The sequence below is a fragment of the Lissotriton vulgaris genome, chromosome 5 (assembly GCF_964263255.1).
Source record: "Lissotriton vulgaris chromosome 5, aLisVul1.2, whole genome shotgun sequence".
Taxonomy (NCBI): Eukaryota; Metazoa; Chordata; class Amphibia; order Caudata; family Salamandridae; genus Lissotriton; species Lissotriton vulgaris.
The window spans coordinates 155,918,010-155,941,485 of NC_141693.1; the positions used below are offsets into that span (position 1 = coordinate 155,918,010).

The 23,476-nt window shown below is 43.5% G+C and overlaps 1 protein-coding gene across 1 annotated transcript in view; it reads left to right on the forward strand.

Moving 5' to 3' along the window:
* The window catches only part of BRINP1 (BMP/retinoic acid inducible neural specific 1), a 438,971-nt gene that overhangs the window by 272,272 nt on the left and 143,223 nt on the right, over positions 1-23,476 (forward strand). The window contains exon 3 of the mRNA XM_086921092.1: positions 12,411-12,601. Coding sequence (XP_086777218.1) covers positions 12,411-12,601 — 191 coding nt within the window. The remainder of the gene's footprint in view (positions 1-12,410; positions 12,602-23,476) is intronic.

The following is a 23,476-nucleotide window of genomic DNA, read 5'->3' on the forward strand; positions in this document are numbered from 1 at the left end:
TGTTCCTTGGGGCCGCTGGGGATGATGAATGTGCCCGGGCCTTGACTGAATTTTGTGTTTTAATGAATCAATTTGGCGTGCCGTTGGCACCAGGTAAAACTGTGGGTCCCATGACTTGCCTCGAGTTCCTCGGGATCGAGTTGGACTCTAGTGAGGGTTGTTTTCGTTTACCAGCTTCCAAAGTATCGAAATTCAAGACAGCCCTGCAAATGTGTATCACTGCACCTAAAGTTACGCTGCATCAATTGCAGCAATTGGTGGGGAAGTTGAATTTTGCCTTAAGGGTGATCCCGATGGCACGCCCCTTCTCCCGTTCGATTGCACAGGCGATGGTCGGCCTAAAAGAGGGCCACCATCGCACGAGGTTATCGGCCGAGGTCCGCCAAGACATGCGTATTTGGTTAGCATTCTTGGCGGATTTCAATGGTCGAGTCGTCTGGAACAAACCGGCCTTGTCCTCTGAAGAGCTGGGTCTGTGGACGGATTCAGCGGGAAGCATGGGTTTCGGCGCCATCTTCGGCACAAAATGGTCGGCACAAAAGTGGCCAACATGGTGGCACGATGAGGGGCTGACGAGTAATATTGCTTTCCTTGAGCTGTTTCCTATTTTGGTGGCCCTCAGATCCTGGCCCGATGGTTTCAAAAATCATTCTGTCATATTTTGGTCTGACAATATGACCGTTGTAGAATGCATTAATAGTCAGGCAGCACTTTGTAAAATGATTTTGAGGCTGCTTAAAGAGATTGTTTTACTGTGTATGCAACTGAACGTGGTATTCAGAGCAAAGCATGTCCCGGGGGTGATGAATCAGGCTGCTGATGCACTGTCTCGTTTTCAAATGCAGGCTTTCTCGGGTTTCCTTCCCTCAGCGGACCCCGAGCCAGCACCCTTTCCCGAAGCTCTCTGGTCTCTCGGTGCCCCGAACTTCGTTACCTCGTGGGAGAGAGTCTAGCACCAAGGACGAGGAAGGCATACGAAGGGGCGTTTCGGGCTTATTTGGCCTTTTTGGGGACTGAGAGAGGGGGACTTTGGGGGCATGAGGATTGGGTAGTACATTTTCTGATGTCCTTGCGTAAGGCTGGGAAGTCGGTGGCTACAGCCCAGAGGCATCGTGCTGCCATCTCCTTTGTTGCCAGGGCTCATAATATCCAGGACCCGACAGCGTCTTTTGCTGTACAGAAAGCGCTGCGTGGGTGGCAACGCCTTGAGGGTCGCAGAGTAGATGAGAGGCGCCCGATAGGTCTGGATAGGTTGTCCCAGTTGCTGGCCACACTCCCCGACATATGCTCGTCTCAGTTCGAGGCCTGTTTGTTCCGAGCCGCTTTTACGCTTGCATTTCACGGGGCTATGAGGATAAGTGAGCTGGTGGCAAGGAGCAAGCGGGATGTGGCGGGGGGTTTGTGCCGGGAACACGTTCAGATCAGGGGTGAGACTATGGCGGTATCCTTTGTCAAGTCAAAAACTGATCAAAGTGGGGTGGGAGACTGCATAGTCATTCGCAGGATTCCAGGGTCCTCCATGTGTCCGGTGAGGTGTTTAGAGGACTACCTAGCACAAAGGGTGGCATCATGGGGGGGGACAATGTTGAGACACGCGGACGCCACCCCACTGACAAAGTTTCAGTTTCAGCGGGTGCTCGCGATGTCAATTACCGCAGCAGGCTTGGACCCGGGTGAGTTTGGGACCCATTCCTTTCGGATAGGGGCTGCCACTGAAGCTGCAGCCAGGGGTCTTAATGGGGAACAAGTAAAACGAGTGGGGCGTTGGTCCTCCAATTGTTATAAGAGGTATGTGCGGTTGCACATGTTGTGAAGCCGTAACAATGTACTCACGCTTCTTGTCTTTTGTTTGGTTTTCAGTTACGCAAGCCTTCGAGGCGGGGCGGACTATGCAGTCGACCCAACACCGGGCCAGCGGTCAGACATCACCGGCTGTGAGAAAGGAGGTGTGGGTCGTGGGCCACTCATACGTGAGGCGTGCCGCAGACGTATTCAAAGCAGGTGACATGATTCACGTAGCTGGGGAATACGGGTACAGGATGTCCTTCTACGGAAGGGGCGGTCTCTGTATTGACCAGTTTCAAGCTTACTTTGAGGGTTTGTTAGGGCGGATGAGGTCACCGCCGTCTATAGTCATAGTACATTTAGGGGGCAATGATTTGGTCACCACCGGTAGACGACTTCTCCTGGAGGCGATGCTTTCCACCGTAAGTTGGTTGGCGAGGAAAGTTCCGGGGTGCATAATTGCGTGGTCTCATATCATCCCACGAAAAGAGTGGCGGGGGGCTATTTCGATCCCTGCTTTGAACCATTCTGTTAGGAAACTTAATAACAAAATGAGTAGGTTGTTCCGTTCCAGGACATTGCATTCTATCTCGCACGGTTGTATTAATGATGACAGCATGTATATGGGGGATGGTGTGCATTTGTCTCGGGTGGGAAATGAGTTACTCATAGGAGACTTCTTAGCATGGTTAAAAACGTTGGAACATGACCTTTAGCTAGGAGTTTTGGTGGGGGGCCCGGATAGCCGGTCAACTATCCGGGCCTGTGGCGGTAAGGTCATGATCGGTGAGCACTAATTAGTAGATCCCTATGAGTGGGCGTCACCCAACACGGATGGGAGCGCTCGGGAGAGGTGGCCATTGGCCCCTCAATGGGGAGGCGGTCCCTTCTAAGGATGGGTCGCCGGAAGTAAAGGAAAGGCGGTCAAGGCCCCTTCCTTTGTAGGAGGGGTTACAGCCCCCTCCTGGGGAATTTCCCGGGGCCAGTGACATCTGCGACGGCAGATGCGGTAAGTTGTGTGGGGTTGGGATAAGGGCCACGATACCTTCTAGATACCTCACACGAGTATTCGAACGACCTTTAACTGGCGTCGAGTTTTAGGTGCCCCCGTCAAGTCAAGGGAAATTGGTAGTAGTTGCACTTGAGGTACGCCTCCGTGCTGTCGCCCATCCCAAGTGGGAGGGGTAAGTCCGGTTAGGGATCTTGACACCGGTTATGACCTTGCTGTTGGCCCTTAAACGTTAGGTTGTACAATTTCAATATGTCAAGAAATGTTTTGTAGGTTGCTAGTTCGGCTAGGAGAACCTCTGTATTAGAGAATCTGTTAAGGTTAGCCAAACATCGCAATATGGTAATGAAATTGTACATAACATGAAACGTTTAATGTTTTAATTTTGTTTTAATAAATACGGCCGGGATGGTCACTCCATCCCACTTCCAAAAACTTCAAGAACTGTTTCCGGTTTTCACTCCTTTGGGGATTGTGTTGAGAGGGGGTGGCGGGTATCTCGGCTATATGGAAAGGGGCGACCGAATCGGTCCCCCCGAACTTATGGCCGAGTGCCTCGATCCCCCCGGGAAGCCATTTTGGGCGGGAGGCGCGTCTCAGCTGGTATGCCCGAAGCGGCGTAGCTGGGGCGCGCCCGTTCCCGCCCTAGAGTGGGCTGGCCTAGACACCGACGCAGCCAGCCACGCCCTCAGGGGCAGGCAGGGGCGGGTATACGCCCGCCCTGAAGACGGATAAAAAGGGACGCAAGACCAGAAGACATCCTCTTGTTCTTGTGCTCTGAAGCTGCACCTCCTCGCTGCACGTGAGCTCGGGACAGAACGAAGAGCCAATTTTGACCCACCCACCAGCCCCTGAAGACAGCCAGTTGTGTATAATAAAGTTGATTAATTTTGTTTTTGTTTTCGTTTCCAGGTTGTAGTGCCATGTTGATTTTGAGTTAATAAAGAATGTTCGTTTTGAGTATGTTTGCCATTAAAGATATTCAGTTAGTGTCGAATTTTGATGTATGCTCTTTCGGTCATAGTGGCCAAGGTATTCGTAGGTTAATTTGCACTGTCGTATTTATTTTGGTAGGCGGTAAGGTCATGATCGGTGAGCACTAATTAGTAGATCCCTATGAGTGGGCGTCACCCAACACGGATGGGAGCGCTCGGGAGAGGTGGCCATTGGCCCCTCAATGGGGAGGCGGTCCCTTCTAAGGATGGGTCGCCGGAAGTAAAGGAAAGGCGGTCAAGGCCCCTTCCTTTGTAGGAGGGGTTACAGCCCCCTCCTGGGGAATTTCCCGGGGCCAGTGACATCTGCGACGGCAGATGCGGTAAGTTGTGTGGGGTTGGGATAAGGGCCACGATACCTTCTAGATACCTCACACGAGTATTCGAACGACCTTTAACTGGCGTCGAGTTTTAGGTGCCCCCGTCAAGTCAAGGGAAATTGGTAGTAGTTGCACTTGAGGTACGCCTCCGTGCTGTCGCCCATCCCAAGTGGGAGGGGTAAGTCCGGTTAGGGATCTTGACACCGGTTATGACCTTGCTGTTGGCCCTTAAACGTTAGGTTGTACAATTTCAATATGTCAAGAAATGTTTTGTAGGTTGCTAGTTCGGCTAGGAGAACCTCTGTATTAGAGAATCTGTTAAGGTTAGCCAAACATCGCAATATGGTAATGAAATTGTACATAACATGAAACGTTTAATGTTTTAATTTTGTTTTAATAAATACGGCCGGGATGGTCACTCCATCCCACTTCCAAAAACTTCAAGAACTGTTTCCGGTTTTCACTCCTTTGGGGATTGTGTTGAGAGGGGGTGGCGGGTATCTCGGCTATATGCACAATGCTGCCACTCATGCGGCCCGAAGCAATGAAAATTTGCCATTAGAGGCTGATACGTGCATGTTTGAGTGAGCGATAAGGGAGTTGAATAGTGTATTCCGCGAAGAGCGAAGCATGTGGTCCCGTTGTATGGCACAGAGAATGTAGTAGCAGGTTTCAGCAGCAACCGGTGACAGAATGGGGTAGAGAAGCACCAGGTAGGCATTTTTTTTGTGGCCCTGGTTGATGGTGTGGATGCTGGTATTCGAATAATACACCAGTGGTTACTGGGCTATGTGTATTTTTGTGTATCAGAGGTAGGGCACGGATCAAGGCAGATACAGAGGCACTTGCAATTAATTTTAGGAGTGGTTTGGCGGGGCTTGGGGTCTATACACCATGTTGAAGCTATGAGCAAGGCTTGGAGCAGGGGAGGGAATTTTTGACACATAACTATTGGTTAATCTAAGGTTAGATTTCCTCAATCAAGGGCTTTCTACAGTGGGTGACGAGTTGCAAGGCAGCATCCATGTCTTCTGCGAGAAATCTATTTACATTAATATTTACATATGCTTAGTCCAGTGGGTAGAGTATGAATTTTTCATGAGTTTCGCTTGAGGCTCAGAATTGACATTTGTCAGTTAAAAATAAGACTTGTCAATGCAGCTTGTTTTCCGACACAACGTATTCCACAGTTATTTCCCAAGGCTGCCGTGCGTCTTCAATAGCCTGCAAAGGGGTTTAGGTTACAGAATTTTCCCCCTCCTTAAGTATGTGTTCTTGGTACAAAACGTTCCAATTATGTGCGCAAAATATATCGCCTGAACGCAATGCTTAATTTGTGAAATATTCAGAGCCAGAGCCCAAAGTCTTCCTCAGAAACGCATGGCCGGCCTGCGGACTGATGGAGTTGCCAAATACCAATGCTGTTTAGTCTTAATTGGACTTCATGCTTCTTTTGTTGACCAATCTACACTTCTTGCCCCTTTAATGCACTCTTGCAAGTTTTTTTTTATTCCAGCTTTCTCCCTTTGCCACTATTATTATTTAATTCTCTTCATCTTTCGTTCCTTCTTTTCAGCCTTCCAGGAATCGTTGAAGGTCAAAATCTAAAGATCGAAAAACAAGTTGCTGTTCCAAAAATAAGAGTTGGGGGCCCCACGGCAACCACTGGCTCAAATTAAGCGCTGCCCAAATGTGAAAATTTCGAATCTTGATTGACAGAATCAGGCTCTGCAGACATTTCTAACCAAAGAGGCAAGCTATGGTCAATGTACAAGAGTAGCTGAGTGTCTGAGGTCCTGAGCTTGTGGTGAGGCTTCAATCACAGATGCTCCCAGATAAGTAGCTAAGAGGTACCTGGTGGAACATCTGTAAAGTCATATATTTGTGGATCTTCCCAATCTACTTAATGGTGTTCACAACTGCTTTTTACAGCAGCTCTAGATGGCAAAGGAATTTGATCAAGTTTACAAATAAGATTAAAAGGCTAAGTTTACACACAGAGACATTCTTCGATTATAGGGAAAGGAGATTCGATACGCTGCCTGAAAAAACTTTTTCCATGAAAAACTAATAAAAAGAGAAAGGTAAATATGCACAAGCACATTTCTGTCTACTACAATCCTCGTTTCTAAATATCAGAGAGAAGGAATACAGACGGATATCCCTAATATGTATAGATTTTGATGCATAAATCTGACGATTTTTCTTAGTCACTTAATAGTCTGACATCTATGCACCTCGGTCGAAGCGCTATGTGCTTATTTCTGGAAAAAACACTGTCCAGTCACCGACACCCAGTATACTTGTTGGTGGAACCAATCCCCATCTCCATCCTTAGGTAACCCCCTAGGAACATTTTTCAGGGCAAAATCAACAAATCAGTTGGATGAATCTGCAAATTGGGGATACATTCACATTGTTTTATTGATATGCTTTATTACAAACACTAAACAGCACCTAAACACCTGTCACTGACAAGTTTTCAGTAGACAATGTACTTGTCGCTTGAAGAAGACCATATATCTGCTTTGGGCTTGTAAACTAGCTGAAACATATTGCCCTAAGAATACGAGGGGTACATTCTACCCATATTATTGTCTTTTTCACTTTATTTTAGGAAGACTAAAATAAAGTACTAATATCTATGCCAAGGTAGTTTTAAACAGAGAAATCAGTCACCACGTCTTTTTAAAACCAGGTAGATACTAGGATGTCATTTCAGTGCATGGTCAGAAATAAGGTTATGTCTTACTTTGGAGATTAAATACCCAGCAAGTCTCTTATATGAGCTCCCAACCATCCAGGATCCTACTACGTCTAAAAAAACACAACTACTATGAGGATTAGATACAATAATGACGCATTCCACCAAGGTAGGTGAGGGTGCTACTTCCTTTCAATAAAACCTTAGACATCACCTATTACCATGAATGTATACTAATTTAGAAAATAAACAATGCTCTCCAATTAATCAGATCTTGCTCTTCAAGAACAACCAATCATTTCTATTGTTTTTGGAAATATATGCAAATTGTAGGATGAAATATATTATGCCTCCATTGCCACTTGTCTCAGGATGTTTGTTAAAAGACCCAAAGTTAGTTTGACCCACCTGCCTGCCAGTTGAGTCTGCATCCTAATGCTGATGAGTTTAAACACCATCTCAGGACTCAGCGCTGTTTATCTTCGAACTCACTCTGCCTATCACTCCCACAACTCCTATTACCACAGCATTGCTCACTGTCGAGCTATGTATTCCTTTTGGTGGACAAAAGTCTCTTCTTTCATTTCCAACCATACCACTTCGAGATTTGTCAAAAAATGCAATTGAGTTTCAGGCGCTTCAGAAACGGAAATGATTTGATGTGTATTCAGTGTAAAGTCAAGGGCTGTTTCACTCATCTGAGCAGCTTGAGGCCTGCTGGTGGACAGGGTGGAAAGACTTCAGTGCATTGTTGTCACGTGACCACCTTTCACAGTCACTGAAACAGTACTCTGACTCGTCTAAGTTCATAGAAGTGTGTCAGTTCATGGAGTGTGACGTATGAGAAAAGGCCTGACTGATCTCACAGAGCCAGAAGTGCTTGGATGGATTATCCTTTGATACTGATGAATAGATGCGACAAATACAAACAAGATCATCTCATTTTGGAAACTTTATATGAAAACAGCATCTTCCTAAGAGGTCAACATTAGCTTCCAGATGTGCATGACTGCTTATATGTTAGATCCTGATATAGCTAGATCTTCGCTACAAAGCCATGGAGTGCTGTACGATGGTGGGTGTCCAGGGAGGAAGGACAGACAGATACTTCAGTAGCCACTACAGCAAATGTGAAAAGAAAGGAGATCCATGTTAGAGTGAGTACGGGACGTTGATTCAGGGACTGATTGATGTAAGGTTTGGGAAGTGCAAGGTTGGGATTTAGCAGGAAACTAATGACTGGTGGATTGTACAATAACAAGGTGTACCTTGAAGAGATGGGATGCATTTGAGATCCTTACTACAGGGTCGCCATGTCTTCTGTTCATACTACAGACAGTGCTTCATGGGCACAACAGGCGTGTGCGCCTACTTTGAGTGCCCCTGAGGCAATATGGTATTGCAGAAGGAGTGGCTGGCACTTCAGTGACACCCAATGGAATATTCATAGGGCTGGCTCAAATTAGCGCAAGCTCATTCTTGAGAGACCATTGCCTGATTTGATGGGGAGCATGGCCCTATGCAAATGAGGGAATGACTTTGCCTGTGAACCCTATCACAGATGCATGCCCAGAGACCAACAGACCCTCAAGAGGCAGCCTGACAGTGTGCCACAAAAGAGGTTGCACACTGTCAGTGTGCCCCCTTAGAGCAGCCATATTTAGTGAAAACGGGTTCCATAGCCACCCAGACACCCCCTTGCAGGCATGTGCAGTCATTCACAGTACCCACCTACAGGGGGACCTCTGTTCCCTCTTTTAAATGCAGGCAGGTGCCGCCTCTACAGAGAAAGACATATTAGCTGCTTCATTCACAAGTTCCATATTTCACTGAATGCGCTGCCCCCAAGGCAGCACCAGTTTGCGTCTGTCCAGAAGGCAGCTCATTATTTGCAATAGACCACAATGTCCCTATTGCGCTCATTAACTTGAAACTGAAATCTGGAAACACTAGTTTCTACCTATAGCCCCTACTCCTCTCCAGCTGCAGTTTTACCACTTTCAAACCAGATTCGTTGAAACCAGGGTCATTGATTTGGGATCTAGCACTTTCATGTTCTAAAAAACAGGACCACTCGTAATACTGTATAGTGGTATCCCCTCAAGAATAATGGTGTGCCATACTCGTAATGAGATCCTTTGTGCTTTTCTTTTTCTGAAAACATCAATGAAAGAAAAGAAGGAGCACAATAGACCACATTACTCTACATAACAGAGTGGTATTAACTCTGTGCAAATTAACACTATCAGGTAAGCAGACATATCAAGACTGTAGAGTCACAAAAAGTGCTGCAAAACCAAACCAAGTATTAATAAATTATTGAATTTCTAGCACAGAACTATCTTTGAGCAGGAAAGTAGGAAAGTTGCTCTTAAAGTATTGCAAATAGCACTTGGTGCTACTTTTCATTAAGGGGTGTTCCAATGCTAACATCCATGGTTATTGACGCAAAGCCAGATCTACAAAAAGTTTCAGACCTTGCTTTGCACCAGAAAACATAATCTCCTTGAGACAGCCATTACATAATAGAAAATTATGTATTTCTATTGTTATTTCACTGCATAACACACATAAAATGTGTTAAATAAGTGTTTTAATGTTTATCCAAGCTTAGCATTTTGTAGGGACGGTTAATCTTTCAGGACAAAACCTATGGTAGACATCATGTACACATTTGTGCACAATGGCGCAAAGGTGTGTTTGTGGCTCTAGGCAGCGCCGGCACAGGGAGACAGAGCAGCAGCAGGCCATATTAGTAAATATTGCCCTGCGCTGCTCTCTCCCAACTTTGGTTGCTCCTCTGCGTTGCACTATTATTTAATGAATCTACCATAGTGTATTTTAAATACCACAGCACATTGGCTTTACATATTTTTACTGCAGTGAAAGATTTGCCATATACCTGTTTTGGCTATAAAAAAATAATTAATAAAAACACACTTTGCCATTCTATTTGTTTACTGATGTTATATTTATGTGGCCTTGGATACATCAAATATTGTTCTTCTATCTGTCTCATTGTGAACACCCAAGGACTGGTTTCAGCGTCTCTCTCTGTTTACTGGCCTTGCACCTAAACACAGGTTCAGCTTTCCTTTATTCACACCTCTTGGTAGCAGAATAATCAGCTATGCCTGTTTCGCCGAGTTCTGTCTTACTTGTATCCGCAAGGTCTCAGCTTTGTGCTCTTATGCTGATACCAACAATACACTTCTATATTGCACGGAGTCTCTTGATTTTATTGTAATTGATAACAATGTCTATTATATAATAGATTTACATTCCAATGTTTGACGAGAATAATGATGTCCACATGTAAATATCATATCTCTTGTGTATCTTCTACGCTTTCACTTTATTTTTTCTTTGTATCCCTCCCCCCATTTCTTTAGTTTTTCGGGCCCCAAATGTACTCCTTTATTTATATTATGCTCACTATTCCATATAAAGAAATCATTCTTTTTGTATTCTATCTGGAGATTTAAGTGGGGGTGGGGGGGGAGGGGTTGAGCTCCCCCAGTTTTTTTTTGGGGGGGGCCTCGAAAGGGGTGTCTAGGGGGCCTATTTTTGGGCCTCAAGAAATCCTTTGAAGAGAGACATTTTCTCTCGGGATTTCCCTTCTCTTCTCCAAATCTTGTACTGACTTGGCACTGTTTGACTCTCATACAAGAACTTGCTGTGGCAGATACAGTTGATGAGGTTGCCGGGGTCAATCACTTCAAGATTTTCACGGACTCATTGATGCCTCGCACAGCATGTCACCAAAAAACCAGAGAGAGCTAAATCTGGCCTCCAGCGTACAGCTTCAGAAAATAGGGAAAATGCTTGATACTAGATGGTTAGCATCCAGTTACAGATCTGTGAAAGCTGTTTGGAACTGCTTCCCTGACTTGTGCAAACATTTTGAGAAGGCTTCTAAAGACCCATCCAGACCCATAAGAGACCGGAGTAAGTATGAAGGTCTCTTGAAGTAGCTTACATCCGATTCTTTTATCAGAGATTTGGGGGTAATGTGTGATGCACTTCAAGAGCTGAAAGACTTATCACTCTCCTTACAGAGAAGGGACATTACAATTGTTAATGCCCACAGACTTTTGGGTAGTCAAGTACGTATATTTAGAGCAATGAAGGACTCGCCAGGGGAGTTTGCTTATGCAGCTCAGAGAGCAGTTGACAAGGGCAAATTCAAGAATGTTCCTCTTTTCCATGGTAGAAGTAACTCTGTTGCTCTTAATCAAAATTAGTTTTACCAAAGTCTGTCTGTAAATATCAATAAACGATGTGCCCTGGATTCTGAGAAAGAACTTATAGCCAGCTTCAGTGTGCTAGATGCAGGCAACTTGCCTTCCGGTGATGAATGCATTCTTTATGGTGAAACAAATATCCAGAAACTGTGTTCAGAGTTTCAGCTGCCAGCAAGAGATACTATCCAAGCTTTTAGACTTTTCAAAGATTATTGTGGAAAGAAAACCCCTGAAGCATTAAAAAAAGTTAGTAGTTTGCATGGAAACCCTGCCAGCAAGTATTGCGGATTGCGAGAGAGGTTTCAGCGCAATGAACTTAATTACTTGTCCAACAAGGGCCTCTCTTCTTGTAGAGACCATTTCTTCATGCTTATAGGTAAAACTCAATGGTCCTCCATTTGAAACATTTGACGCAACGCTGTATGTAAAGGGTTGGCTGGCAAAAGGTAGAACGTCTGCTGAAGAAAATTGTTGTTAGAAACCATTAGACACAGTAAATATCTTCAAGGGTTTTGGGAAATCCTGCAATAGATTTCTAAGTAATGTAAATAATTTTTACATGTTTTTAAAGTGATTGGTATTTTATGGCTTATACTTAATAAATATACCTTTTTGCCTATTTTATTATCCTTTGCTGGATGCGACTTCATGATTTTCTAAAGCACACAATGCTAGTCATTTTGATTTAGACCATGCCCCTATGGGATAGGCCACACCCCTTTAAGAAATGTTCCACGCCCCTTTTAGAGCACCCTCAGTTATTTTCCCACTTAAAGCCCCAATTTTATCTCGCTTTACTCTTCCATGTTTTCAAATGTATTAGCGTCTGCCATGACCTGTCTTCTTTCTCACTTCAAACAGTTCCCTCCATCACATTTGACTTTTTACGCCTCATTTCCATTTCTTTTGTGCCATTTTGAAGGAGTTTTTTGGTCTTCTGCTCACTCCTATCTTCGGCCTTTCCTGTTTTCTGTTTTCTTTTCTCTGAACACCTTCATCTCTGGTCTGTTTTTGCATTTGTTCCATTATATTTATCTTGATGTGTCCATTCTCCCAGTTTTCTGTTCAGCCTCTCTTTATCATTCTTAAGTCTACCTCTATTACTTCAGGTTCCGCCTTCCCACTCATAATATCTCACTTCTTTCAGCGCCTGTCTCCTTTCTCTCCTTCATGCTTACCTCATCTTCAGTCTTTCTTTTCTCTCCTTTGCTTCTCAACTCTATGCCTCTCTACAGTCCTCTACACATCTCACCTTACCCAGACATTTCATCCCCTTACATGGATCTCTTCACTCAGAGGCCCTGTCAAAGATAGTTTCTGACCCTGTGTTTTGGCACTTTTTGCTTGTTCTTGCAGGGAGTTTGCCCGTTGGAAGGTTAGGAACACAGCCATTGAGCGCAAGGATTTGCACCGGAACCCCGTACCACTGATGCCTGAATTCCAGAGGAGCATCCGCCTGCTGGGCAGGAGGCCCACCACGCAACAATTCATTGACACCATCATCAAGAAATACGGCACACACATCCTCATCTCTGCCACGCTGGGAGGTAACTATTGTTTCTACATATGTATTATAAGTGTTGATTATGGGGACAGGTGAGCTAAGGCCCACACCAGAAAAATGGGGTGAATGGGCGGGATACAATTCTCAGATGCTGTGTGACAGATGAGCCTGAGGTAGAAATGGCTGGTAAGGCTCTTTAACTAAGACCACAAGTTTGCATCTTACATCTTATATTTGTTTCTTATGTGCTCGAATTTTAATTGAGCTAAGTACATCGCATGACGCATCCAGACTGCCAGACGGTGTTGTACCATAAAATGATGGGGCCACCCTGCAGAATGCGAAATAGGTCCCTTAGTCTCCCATATCTCACAAATATTAATTGGCCTTGGTCAGAATGTGGCCTCTCTGAAGGGTTTGGGGACCCTAGAAGTGTTGGGGAACCCTTGCTGCAGGGCCATGTGTTACACCTCTGCTACCAGATTGCAACATGCCAAAACCACCCAGATTCACAAAACATATTGTGAAATCATTATCAACAGGTAATCATTATACCTAAAAGTCAAATTCACTCAAGCAATCGCCCACAACAAGCATAAACTAATTAAGCACCCAGACAAAGTACAATTGGTTTACGATGAACTTGCAGGGAAGGTTCCCAATTCCATTAACACCATGTCACCGGGGTCAGGTGACCCTAACTCACCGATTGCGGCTATCTAACTGAGTAGTTTCACCCCTCTATCATCGGTCAAAGTAAATGTTCTACTATTATCAGCAAATCCGGGTCCCGACTGAACCTTGCCTTCCGGCTATAATACATCTGGATTCTGATAAGATTAGTAATCATCTTGCCATACTTCTAAATGACATCATCAGAGCAGGATTCTTCCCCGCCTCCTGGAAGAAAGCATGTATTAGGCTGATCCTAAAGAAACCATCCTTGGATCACACTGCATTCGAAAATTATCAGCCTATGGGCTGCCTACCGTTAGCAGCAAAAATCATAGAACAATCTATGAATCAAGATCTAACTGGATATCTTGAGCTAACTAACATCCTAGACCATACCCAACATGGCTTTGGACTGCAGAACTCTACCGAACCAGCCCTAATCATGGCCACCAAGGAAATACTTAGACAACTGGACGGGGGAGGAATAGCCATTTTGATCCTACCCAACCTATCAGCCACATTTGATACCATTAACCACCTGGTATTAACACAAAGGCTGAAGGCAAGAGGAATGATGGAGGAGTCTCTAATCCTTCTCACCTCATTCCTCTTGGCAAGGGAGCAGAGGGTGTGCTGGGCCAATTTTAAACCAGAGAGGGTTTCCCCCCCCCTCTGTAGTTCCCCAAGGGTCAGCACTGTCCCCAACGTTATTCAACATCTATGTTCCACATCTGGCTGAGCTGACCGGGGCGCATGGTTTCGCTAGTGACACTCAGATTGTCATTTCCATCTCTTCCAGTGGGGAAACCATGGCTGGGAGATTTCATGGCTGTCTGAAGCATATCATGGAATGGATGCATCAGAATTACCTTACACTAAATACAGATAAAAAGAAGGTCATGGAGTTTGGGAATGGGACACCTTTTTGGAACCAAGAGCGGTGCCCAGTACCAGCAGTAAGGGTCAGGAATTTGGGAGTCCTATTTGATGACCAACTAAACTCTAGAGATTCCAGATCAACCAGCTGACATCATCATGCTTCTTTCTACTAAAAATCCTGCGCAAAATCTTGCCTTTTATTCCCCTGGACCTCAGAAAATCTGTTGTAGTCGCATTGATCCTTTCACAAATTGACTATTGTAATGCCCTCTTCTTAGACATAAACAAGCGCCAACTGTTTAAACTACAATCTCTCAAAAATGCTGAGCTAGAATTTTGCTCAACATTCCGAAGTACCACCACATTTCTAGTATCATTAGAATACTTCACTGGCTGTCAGTTCAACAGCGAATTGAATTTAAAGCATTGTGCCTGGTACATAGAGCACGGTTTTGTGGAAGAGCAGTGGATCTACAGCAACTATTCTGTGGGTACATCCCACGGCGCAATCTAAGATCTGCAAATAAAAGTCAGTAACACCATCATACTGGCTGTCAGGAGGCACAGGCACAACTCAAAATGTAAACTTATTTATCATCTGACAATTAGACGATATACCACAACTGAACACACCAATGAACTGAATCACATCAGATATGCTGACACCTCTCTACAATGAAATAAAATAACAAGGTACCTGACTTATACACCTCAGTGCAAAGGTCGCACCAATGCCACAATTTTCACACTCATGACACTTCAGTCTTCTGGAGTCACATTCCATTCTGCATGATCCACAGAACCATGCACCAATAAACAATCCATAGAGCAAGGAAGCAACTAACATTCAATAGAGTTTAGAGGTGTGATAATGCCAATTTCAGACCTTATTCCAATGTGCCAATATACATTCCAGAGAGCATTGTGGTTTGTGGCAACAAACGCTCCTGAGAGGCAGAACACATGTGGTAATGTACATCCTACAGTGCCCAGGGATTTGTGGGGGCAAATGTTCCAGTGATCCTATATTCACAAACCAGCACACCTTCTTGTGAGCCAAGCAACGACATAACATTCAGACAATCTACATAATCATTCGTACCTAGAGTCCTAGAGGAGTATAATTAACATGTATTTTCAATTCTTCTAAGACCTGGAGAAAGCTACCCTCCTCATAAATGGGGTAAGTAAAACCAGGGAGGTCCTCTCTGATGAAGAAGCCCACCCACAATCCCATAGTCATTTGTTTGTTCACTCACTTTGTTTGTTGCAGGGTCATCAGACTACCTACCATTGAACGTGGGCCTCTACCTCTTCCCGGTACTCACTGGCATGTGCAGATATATTCACCAATGGGCAGTCACATATTGTACTTTCCAACTTCTTGAGCCATGAAATATGAGTAATGAAACATGCACTAAATTTGAGGAATGATGAGGGGTGTGTTTCTGAATGATTTAGCAAACATGCAGGGACCAGCATTACTAAATGAAAGACATAGCTGGGAGATAGTTGGCTAATTCAAATCTTCAATGATAGCATCTTCTGTCACCTGTATGTCATTAATTCACTTTCAGAAAGGCCAATTTATAGTTTCATTCTTCCCAGGTTGGCATATTACGTAGCACTCAATTAGGTACTGGAAACACTGAATGCCTAAGGAGTCTATGACCCAATTGTTGTAAGGTTGGTAAATTGAGCACCACTGAATTGGGTAATAGTTGCACAGTGCTTTTAAAATCTATGAAGAGAGAGCAGTATGAATTGTTATATGAAAATCCGAGTTATTTTTATTAAAAGATTAACAGAATTGTCCTTTGGTTTGTAAATAAAGCAGACTGTGTTTATAATTGTTGACAGTCTTGGCAGACGAGAATGTCAGCACAAGAAGACAGTCAGTCTCAGTTGCTAGCAATAATAATATTGGACCAAGTGGAGAAGAAGATATTACACCCATGGACATCTTTTAGGCTCCCCTTGCGACCCGAGGTAGTGTATTTGCATCCCTGGCTTCTGAGGCTTCAGAAGTGGTAAAGGCAGTGCCCCGACCAGGAGGTAAACAATGTGCAGATGAGCACTGTTTAATTTCTGCAGCAGCCTCTGGAAGGAAGCATAGAAAACCTTTTGATTTGCCAAACACAAAGTCAATAACGCAATTAATACTCATATGATTAAATAAAAAAAACGAAACAACAAAAAAACATCTTTTTAAACAAAGTGTTGCCATGTTTTATTAAGGCTATATAAAAATATGTTATGTTGTAACACAATATTCCCCTCTGTGAGTCTTCTTTGGTAGCATTGGATAGGGACTCATAAATCAAAATGTATTAACAATAAGGAAGAATTTAGGCCCAAAGTATATTTCACACTCAATTTGTGGGTGCCAATTCACAAAACAGTAACAAAACCGCAATCTGATTTTTAAATGTACAGCTAGACGTGTACTGGTAGACATGATGAGAATGGGCATGAGAAAAGGGGCAGAATTGGGGATTCCTGTCAGATTGAGAGAAACAAATTTATGTATTGGTGGGTAGAATAAAAGGCGTCGTGGATAGACATCAAGGGGCAGATTTATGTTAACTGGCGCATCCCCAGGGATGCGCCAGTTAACATGCGCCACAGTGCGCCACAGCTCCGCCAGCCATGGTGCGCCGCATTTATAATGCGGCGCACCATGGTGCAAAAACGGCACAGATGCGTGGCGCATCTGTGCCGGAAATGTGGCGCATTGCTGGAGTCGCGTCGCAAGTGCGACGCAGCTCCAGCAAGGCTCGGGGGTGCCCCATTTTAACAATGCTGCTTCAAGACCTACGCCTGCTTCAAGCAGGCGCAGGCTTTTGACGCAGCATTGGCTTAAAAGTGACTGAGTGAAATCTCATAGATTTCACTCAGCCACTTTTGCGAGGCGCACCTGCCCCGGAACGCCCACCCTGCGCCGGAACGCCCACAAGCGGCGCAGGGCTTTACAACGTGACGCATCTGCCTAGATGCATCACGTTGTAAATCGTTCATAGGGATGCGCCACGTTTACGCCGCCTTGCGTGACGCAACAGCGGCGTAAACGTGGCGCAAGGGCCTCATAAATCTGCCCCCAAGTGGTTAGTGACACAGTAGATGCGAATGCTGAAAAGGAACATTTTGGTCGGTAATTGTCATTGGGTGAGACTGGCCATGAAAGACATAGCTGCAACCATAGGAAAATACAGATGGAAATTGAAGGACAAAAAGAGATGGAAAGGGGCAAGTTGGGAAATGGGGGAAGAACAATACAAAATTGAAGTGGGCAAGCAATGAGAAACACAGATGCAGTAGAAGGTGCAGGGACAGGTGAAGGAAGGGGGGCGAGAAGGCAGATGAGCCACAGAATGAAACAGTATGATGAAAAAAAAGAAAGAGGAGAAGAAAAGAGAATAAAACCGATGGTTGGTGATAAGCTGTAGAAAAAAAGAGATGGCACGCAGTACAGTAAATGCAGAATCACGTGTGGCTGCCAGAATTTTAGCTTTACCGTTGCCTGTTTAATCATATTTTTGTTAAATGCTAATGCTGGGAGAACTGGTGGTCCCTGGCCAGTATAAAAGAAAACATTGGCTAAAAGCAAAAATATTTTTGATCTAAAAAAACACACATTGCCATACTAGTCAGGGTCAATGAAGGGAACTACTTTATGTGCGGATGTGCCTCTTGTACAGGAGTAGAATGCCATGAGTCATTCTGAAGTTAGCCAAGAAGTTAAGTTGGGTGCCCAATTGCCCCATGCTGTGTGCTGTAGTGGATAGAAGGAACATGTTAATGACCCACAGACCAATGGTTGAAGAGGGCTGGCTGAAAATGCTCGAAGTAAGTATATTTTATCTTAAACTTTAGTAAATTCAAAAGGTCTTGTTTAGCACCTGGCCTAAATAAGCAGGTCTAGCCTTCCCTGGTGTAATGGTTATTATTATTATTATTATTATTATTAATATTTTTTTAATTAAAGGGTCTGTCACAAAATAAAATGAAATCAAAAGGAAATAAATAAAATTAACAAAAACCCATTCAGCGACCTATGTAAGGCTGCAATACGCTTTAAATAGAAATGTTAATGTAAAAAAACATTCACTGAGATGACCACTTAAAAAAAAGAAAATCATAACAAGGCTTTCAGGCATGCTGGGTATTTTATTATTATTGTTATTATTTATAGTAGTAGAACTATTAGTAGTATTAGTATTATAATTACAATATCAATGAGAAACCAATAATAATAAATCCCCACCAAAACAAACATTCAAATTACAAGTGCTTTGATGTTACAGTGTCACTGTGAACAAGGTGCGTCATTGAAGAGAAAGGAGCTATTTTCACCTGGATGTGCACAGGCTTTGAGCAGTCACTCAAGGTGAAGGGAGCCCATGGGCAAAATGGGCTTAACCATTGCCCCCTTCATTATGCTGTAAGTGGGCAGAAGGGTAATGTGAATTGCAATTTAACACACCAGTGAATAAAGCCCACTGACCAAAAGCCCCTCTATCTATGTATATTATAAATGTTATTGGTGAAAAACAACAATAGTTTAGGAAGGCAAGTAAAGCTGCCTCTTAGGCCGGACCTAACGTTGGGTAAAGTGGGAAGTCAGAGTGCCCCATTCAGCGTGTTGAAAGTGGTTGGAAGCAAACTATGAATGACAACTTCACAGGCCAATGGATGAAGCCAAATGACCAAATAGCCAACGAAATTCGTTTCATATATTTATATGTTTATTTACCTGTAATCCTCCGTAATCCATAGATTACTACCCCCCGCCCTGCACCTCCCCATGTCACCGCCCGGCAGCTACTCCCACCACCGACCGCTACGGCTACTGTCACTGTTAGTACATTGCCATCAGTACCTAATGAGAAGGCCAGCCTTTGGTAAGACAGGGAAAAAGACAGAGGAGAATTCAGATTGATACAGTGAGAGAAACTCAACATGGGGAGTGGAGTGGTTCAGAAATGAGCATGTTTAAAGGTTGCAGAATGAGAGGGGATGGAGTTAGCGAGAAACACGCGCTTCTCAATTTGAATGTCGCTCAAGGCCAGTCACCTGCAGTACCGCATTCATTTGTAAGGAACAAAAGCCTCACAAGTTGAAGGACTGCAGGAAAATGTGCCAAGGCCTTGCGGCGCTCAAGTAGCTGGGCCTTGAGAGCCTCCATCACACTTGAGATGAAGCACAGGCCTGGAGGCCAGCACTGCTGTGCTGAAAGAGAATCACTCCCACGCCTGAATGGCGTCCCTACCCATGCGGCATGCTGCAAAACAATAGAGTCACCACATGAAATATATTTTTAATATTGCGGTGGCCAAGGATGTGAATTATTCACCACCACTTTAATACATCTGGACAAGGCCGGCTTGTTCCTCTCCTGTTTTGAAATGAATGCACTCCCTCCATTTCTGCTCCATAGGCCAAGATACCTCCGGAGAAAATCAGATTTTTTTTAATCAACCAGGCAATGCCTTTGGAGTAGAGAAAATATAACTTCCCCTTTAATTGGCATGTGATAGGATCTGCTCAGTGGCAGTTTATAATGGAGTATCTTTAAATTCTCCTAAGTCTTGCCAAACTCTTGTTCTTTCGTATCACAAATTCCATCTATAGCTCTTTACTGCATTTTCTACTCAAGTCCCTCCTCAAATACAAACACTGAAAAGTTGTGATGAGATTAGAATGTCCCAGAATGAGATATCTTTCTTTGAAGATAGGTGCTAATAAAAAACGACCCCTAGAAAAGGTTTAACCTAAGCCTCTACCTAGGGGCTTTAAAAACAGTCATGCGACGCCTTCAACTGGTGCAGAACGCCGCAGCTAGACTGCTCTGCAAGTGCCACAGAAGGAAACAAATGTCCGGTCACCTTAAAACGCTCCACTGGCTACAAATTGAAAATAGGGTTAAGTTCAAAACTCAAGCAGCCTAATTCATGAAGCCCGATTCGGCTCGCAAAGGGCCAGATTCTGAGAATCTGGCCCTTTGCGAGTGAGATTTTTGCATTTGGGATTCATCATCCCAAATGCAAAAATCGGTAATTGCGTTTTCGCAAATTTGCGATGGATTACATTTAAGGAATCTCTATTTGAGATACCTTAAATGCAATTCATCATCCATTTTAAAATTGCAAAATCGCAATTTCGGGGCGCTATTTACCACGAGGTCAAACCTTGTGGTAAATAGCGATAACTCAGAAAAATGCTTTTAAAAGCATTTTTCTGAGTTGCATGTTGCACACACACATGTCCTTTGGACATGTGTGAGCGCAACCCCTGTTCATATTAGCATTTAAGGGGTGCTACAGGGTGTCCTTTGGACACCCCTGGCACCCTTTCAATCGCTATCTTATTTGCGATTAGCTAATTGCTAATCGCAAATAAGGAATACTCCCCATTCATTCCTATGGGCCTTTTGGCCCATAGGAATGAATGGGGAGTTATTCCTTATTTGCGATTAGCAATTTGCTAATCGCAAATAAGGAATTAGTAGGAATCGCATTTTTTTTGCATATTCCTACATGAATCCCGTTTTGCGGGTCCTTAATAGCGATTCGCTATGAATCGCTATTAGGGGCTCGCAAAACGGGAGTGTGATGAATCAGGCTGTTAGCCTTATGCACAGAATCAAATGGGGCAATGCCCCCAGATACATGCAAGCCCTCGTGCGAGCCTACACGCCAGCTCGCTGCCTGATATCCTCATCTCAAGGCCTTTTTTCAGTTCCCAGAGTACGCCTAGTGAGGATGGGGGGTAGATCTTTCTCCCTTCTTGGCCACAGGCTCTGGAATTCCCTCCCTCAACACCTACGCCTGGAAACCCGCTATACCCACTTCCGCAAAGCCATCAAGACGTGGCTTTTTAACCAGTAATTTGCTCCTGCCTCCCCCCGAGTCTTTCGCTCCTGCTCTTGTGGTCAAGTATCTCTTAGCGCCGGAACACCCTTTTCGGGTAGCTGTCGAGCTTTATAAGCCCAATAAATAAATAAATAAATAAAGCCAATATTCCGTACTTTAATAACGTGGTTTATAAAACAATAGTTTCTACTGTACACAACATTCAATTGTACGCCTGACAAATGTTAACATTTTGATATGTTGAGGTATGTACAAATATGAAAAGATGTATGTAAAGAAAATAAAAAAGATTTCCAGGATGGGAGGGAATAGTTAAGGAAAGAAGTAGTGACACAATTTAAGATGAAGATGAGGTGTAAATAAAGGAGAGAAGGGAAGCCATCGAGTCAGACAGCAGGGGGAAATGAGAAATAAACAGGAGTGAATCAAGGAGAGATGGACTGAGAATAGGAGGAAAAAAAGCTTGAGAGAAGAAGGAAATGAAGTGGGAAAGATGAGAGAAGGAAGCTGTTGTCTGGAGAAAAATGTGTGTATCATAAATAAATTAGCAATAACTGTACAACAGGAATACTTTATGGCCAAAAATGTTCAAAAGCTCCCCTGGGTTTGTTAATCATATGCAAACCAGGGAATAATGAGCAAAGTCCTTTGTATATTATTGTTTTCTTGAGTGTTGGAGAGAACTTTTGTGACACTATGTTATCATAAGGGTCCAAAACTACTAAAACAACAAAATATGTGGGATTAGAGGGTCACCTGCGAAAGCTCACAAACAAAACGCATGTACCTTGAAATGGAAGATGTTGGTAGATGTTAAATGGAAGGAGACGCACAGAAGAGGAAAAGAGATAGTGGGTAGAAAGATTGTTAGAAGGGAGTCAAGGACAGATGAAGGGAGAGGTGGATGAGTGAGAATTTTGAGAGAGGACGGAAAGATGGTAGAAATGGAGAGTGAAGATAGACCAAGAGATGTGACAAAGGAAAGTGGGGGTGGGGTGGGGTTGGAATGGAAAGCCAGTCACTTAAGGCGGTAAACATGTGAGTAAAAAAGTAGAAAAGTAAAATGGTGAAAGAAAAAGACAGCGATTATAGGTGGGAGATGAGATTATAAAGCATAATGGGTAAGGAAGACGGATGTGAAAAGGAGGTGGATTCTGGGAAGGCAAGTGAGTAGTTGATACATTACAGACAGATAATGGGGAAAAGTGAAATAAATAGTGAAGCGACTCAGAATGAGGTCGTTGTTGAGATAAAAATATACTATGTTTATGAAAATGGTAGGAAGGCTTTTGTGAAGCCTGGTGACATGATGAATAGTATATTCATTTTAAAAATTCATATGAATGTGGTAAATCCTAAATGAATTATATTTTCGTCCATCCACAACCTCTCTTTTCGTGAATGTTAGAGTTCACAGTTTCAACTGTAAGAAGTTCACAATTTCAATGTCAGTAGAATTATCAGAAAAGGTTTTTGGACATTTGGTAGTCAGCAGAGGGGCTAAGTGAGAAAATGAAGAGTATAAGGCAAGTTAGATGCAAGAATTAGAAAACCTGAAGGAGGAAAAAGAGTTCAATAATTGTTGCTTTTGATCTGACAGACTGTACATCTACCAGTAACAGATGAAAGTAGGCAACAGCGGTTCAGTAGAGTTGATTTTTTCCCATTACTTTTTTCCTATTTCTCAAATGTACAATTGCCGAAAATAGGTTTCGCTTGGCTCTAATTTTACTAAGCCATGGCATGGTATTTTAAGATCATAAATTGATGATAGCATTTAATGCAGGCCCATGAAAGGGCTATAACCTAACATCAAAACGAGTAATCACTGATTGTGCAATAGAAATACATTGTGTACAAAGGTTTTCAACACATCCCTCTGGGTTTTGTTGCATAGTCCTTTGTGTATTATTATTCTCTTGAAAATTGGGAATACTGTTTATGACTAGATGATAGCGCAGGAGACCAAAACTGCTAAACCACTATGTTGATGGTAAGAATAAATGAGAGCTTTCTAGCCACCTACCAGAGTGCTCAAACAAAGTAAATAAATTGCAACGTGCAAAACGAAAAAGAAATTAATAGCAGAACAAACCAGTTTGAAAAATGCTGAAATTAATAAATTACCAAATTATAGTGTAAAGAAGATCTCAAATATATTTTACTCAACATTTAAGAATACAATTTATACAATCAGCCCATCCAGGTGTGTGGTGGATGTGTAAGGGTAATCATCAATCATAAGGTGAATCAGCAACCATATGCAAACACTGCAAGACAAAGCAAAAAGAGCTGCAGCAGAATTTCTATTAGATGGACAATGCCATCGCTCCTGAAGTGCTCAATTCAAGATTGAAAAGAGAACACTTGCTACATAGTTGATAGGTAACAAGGAACAAGAGGAATTGCTGAAGGACAGGAATATAGCAATGGCAAGAGCAAACAAACTGAAGTACAGCCACTCAGTCAGAAAAAGAACCTACCTTAGAAAT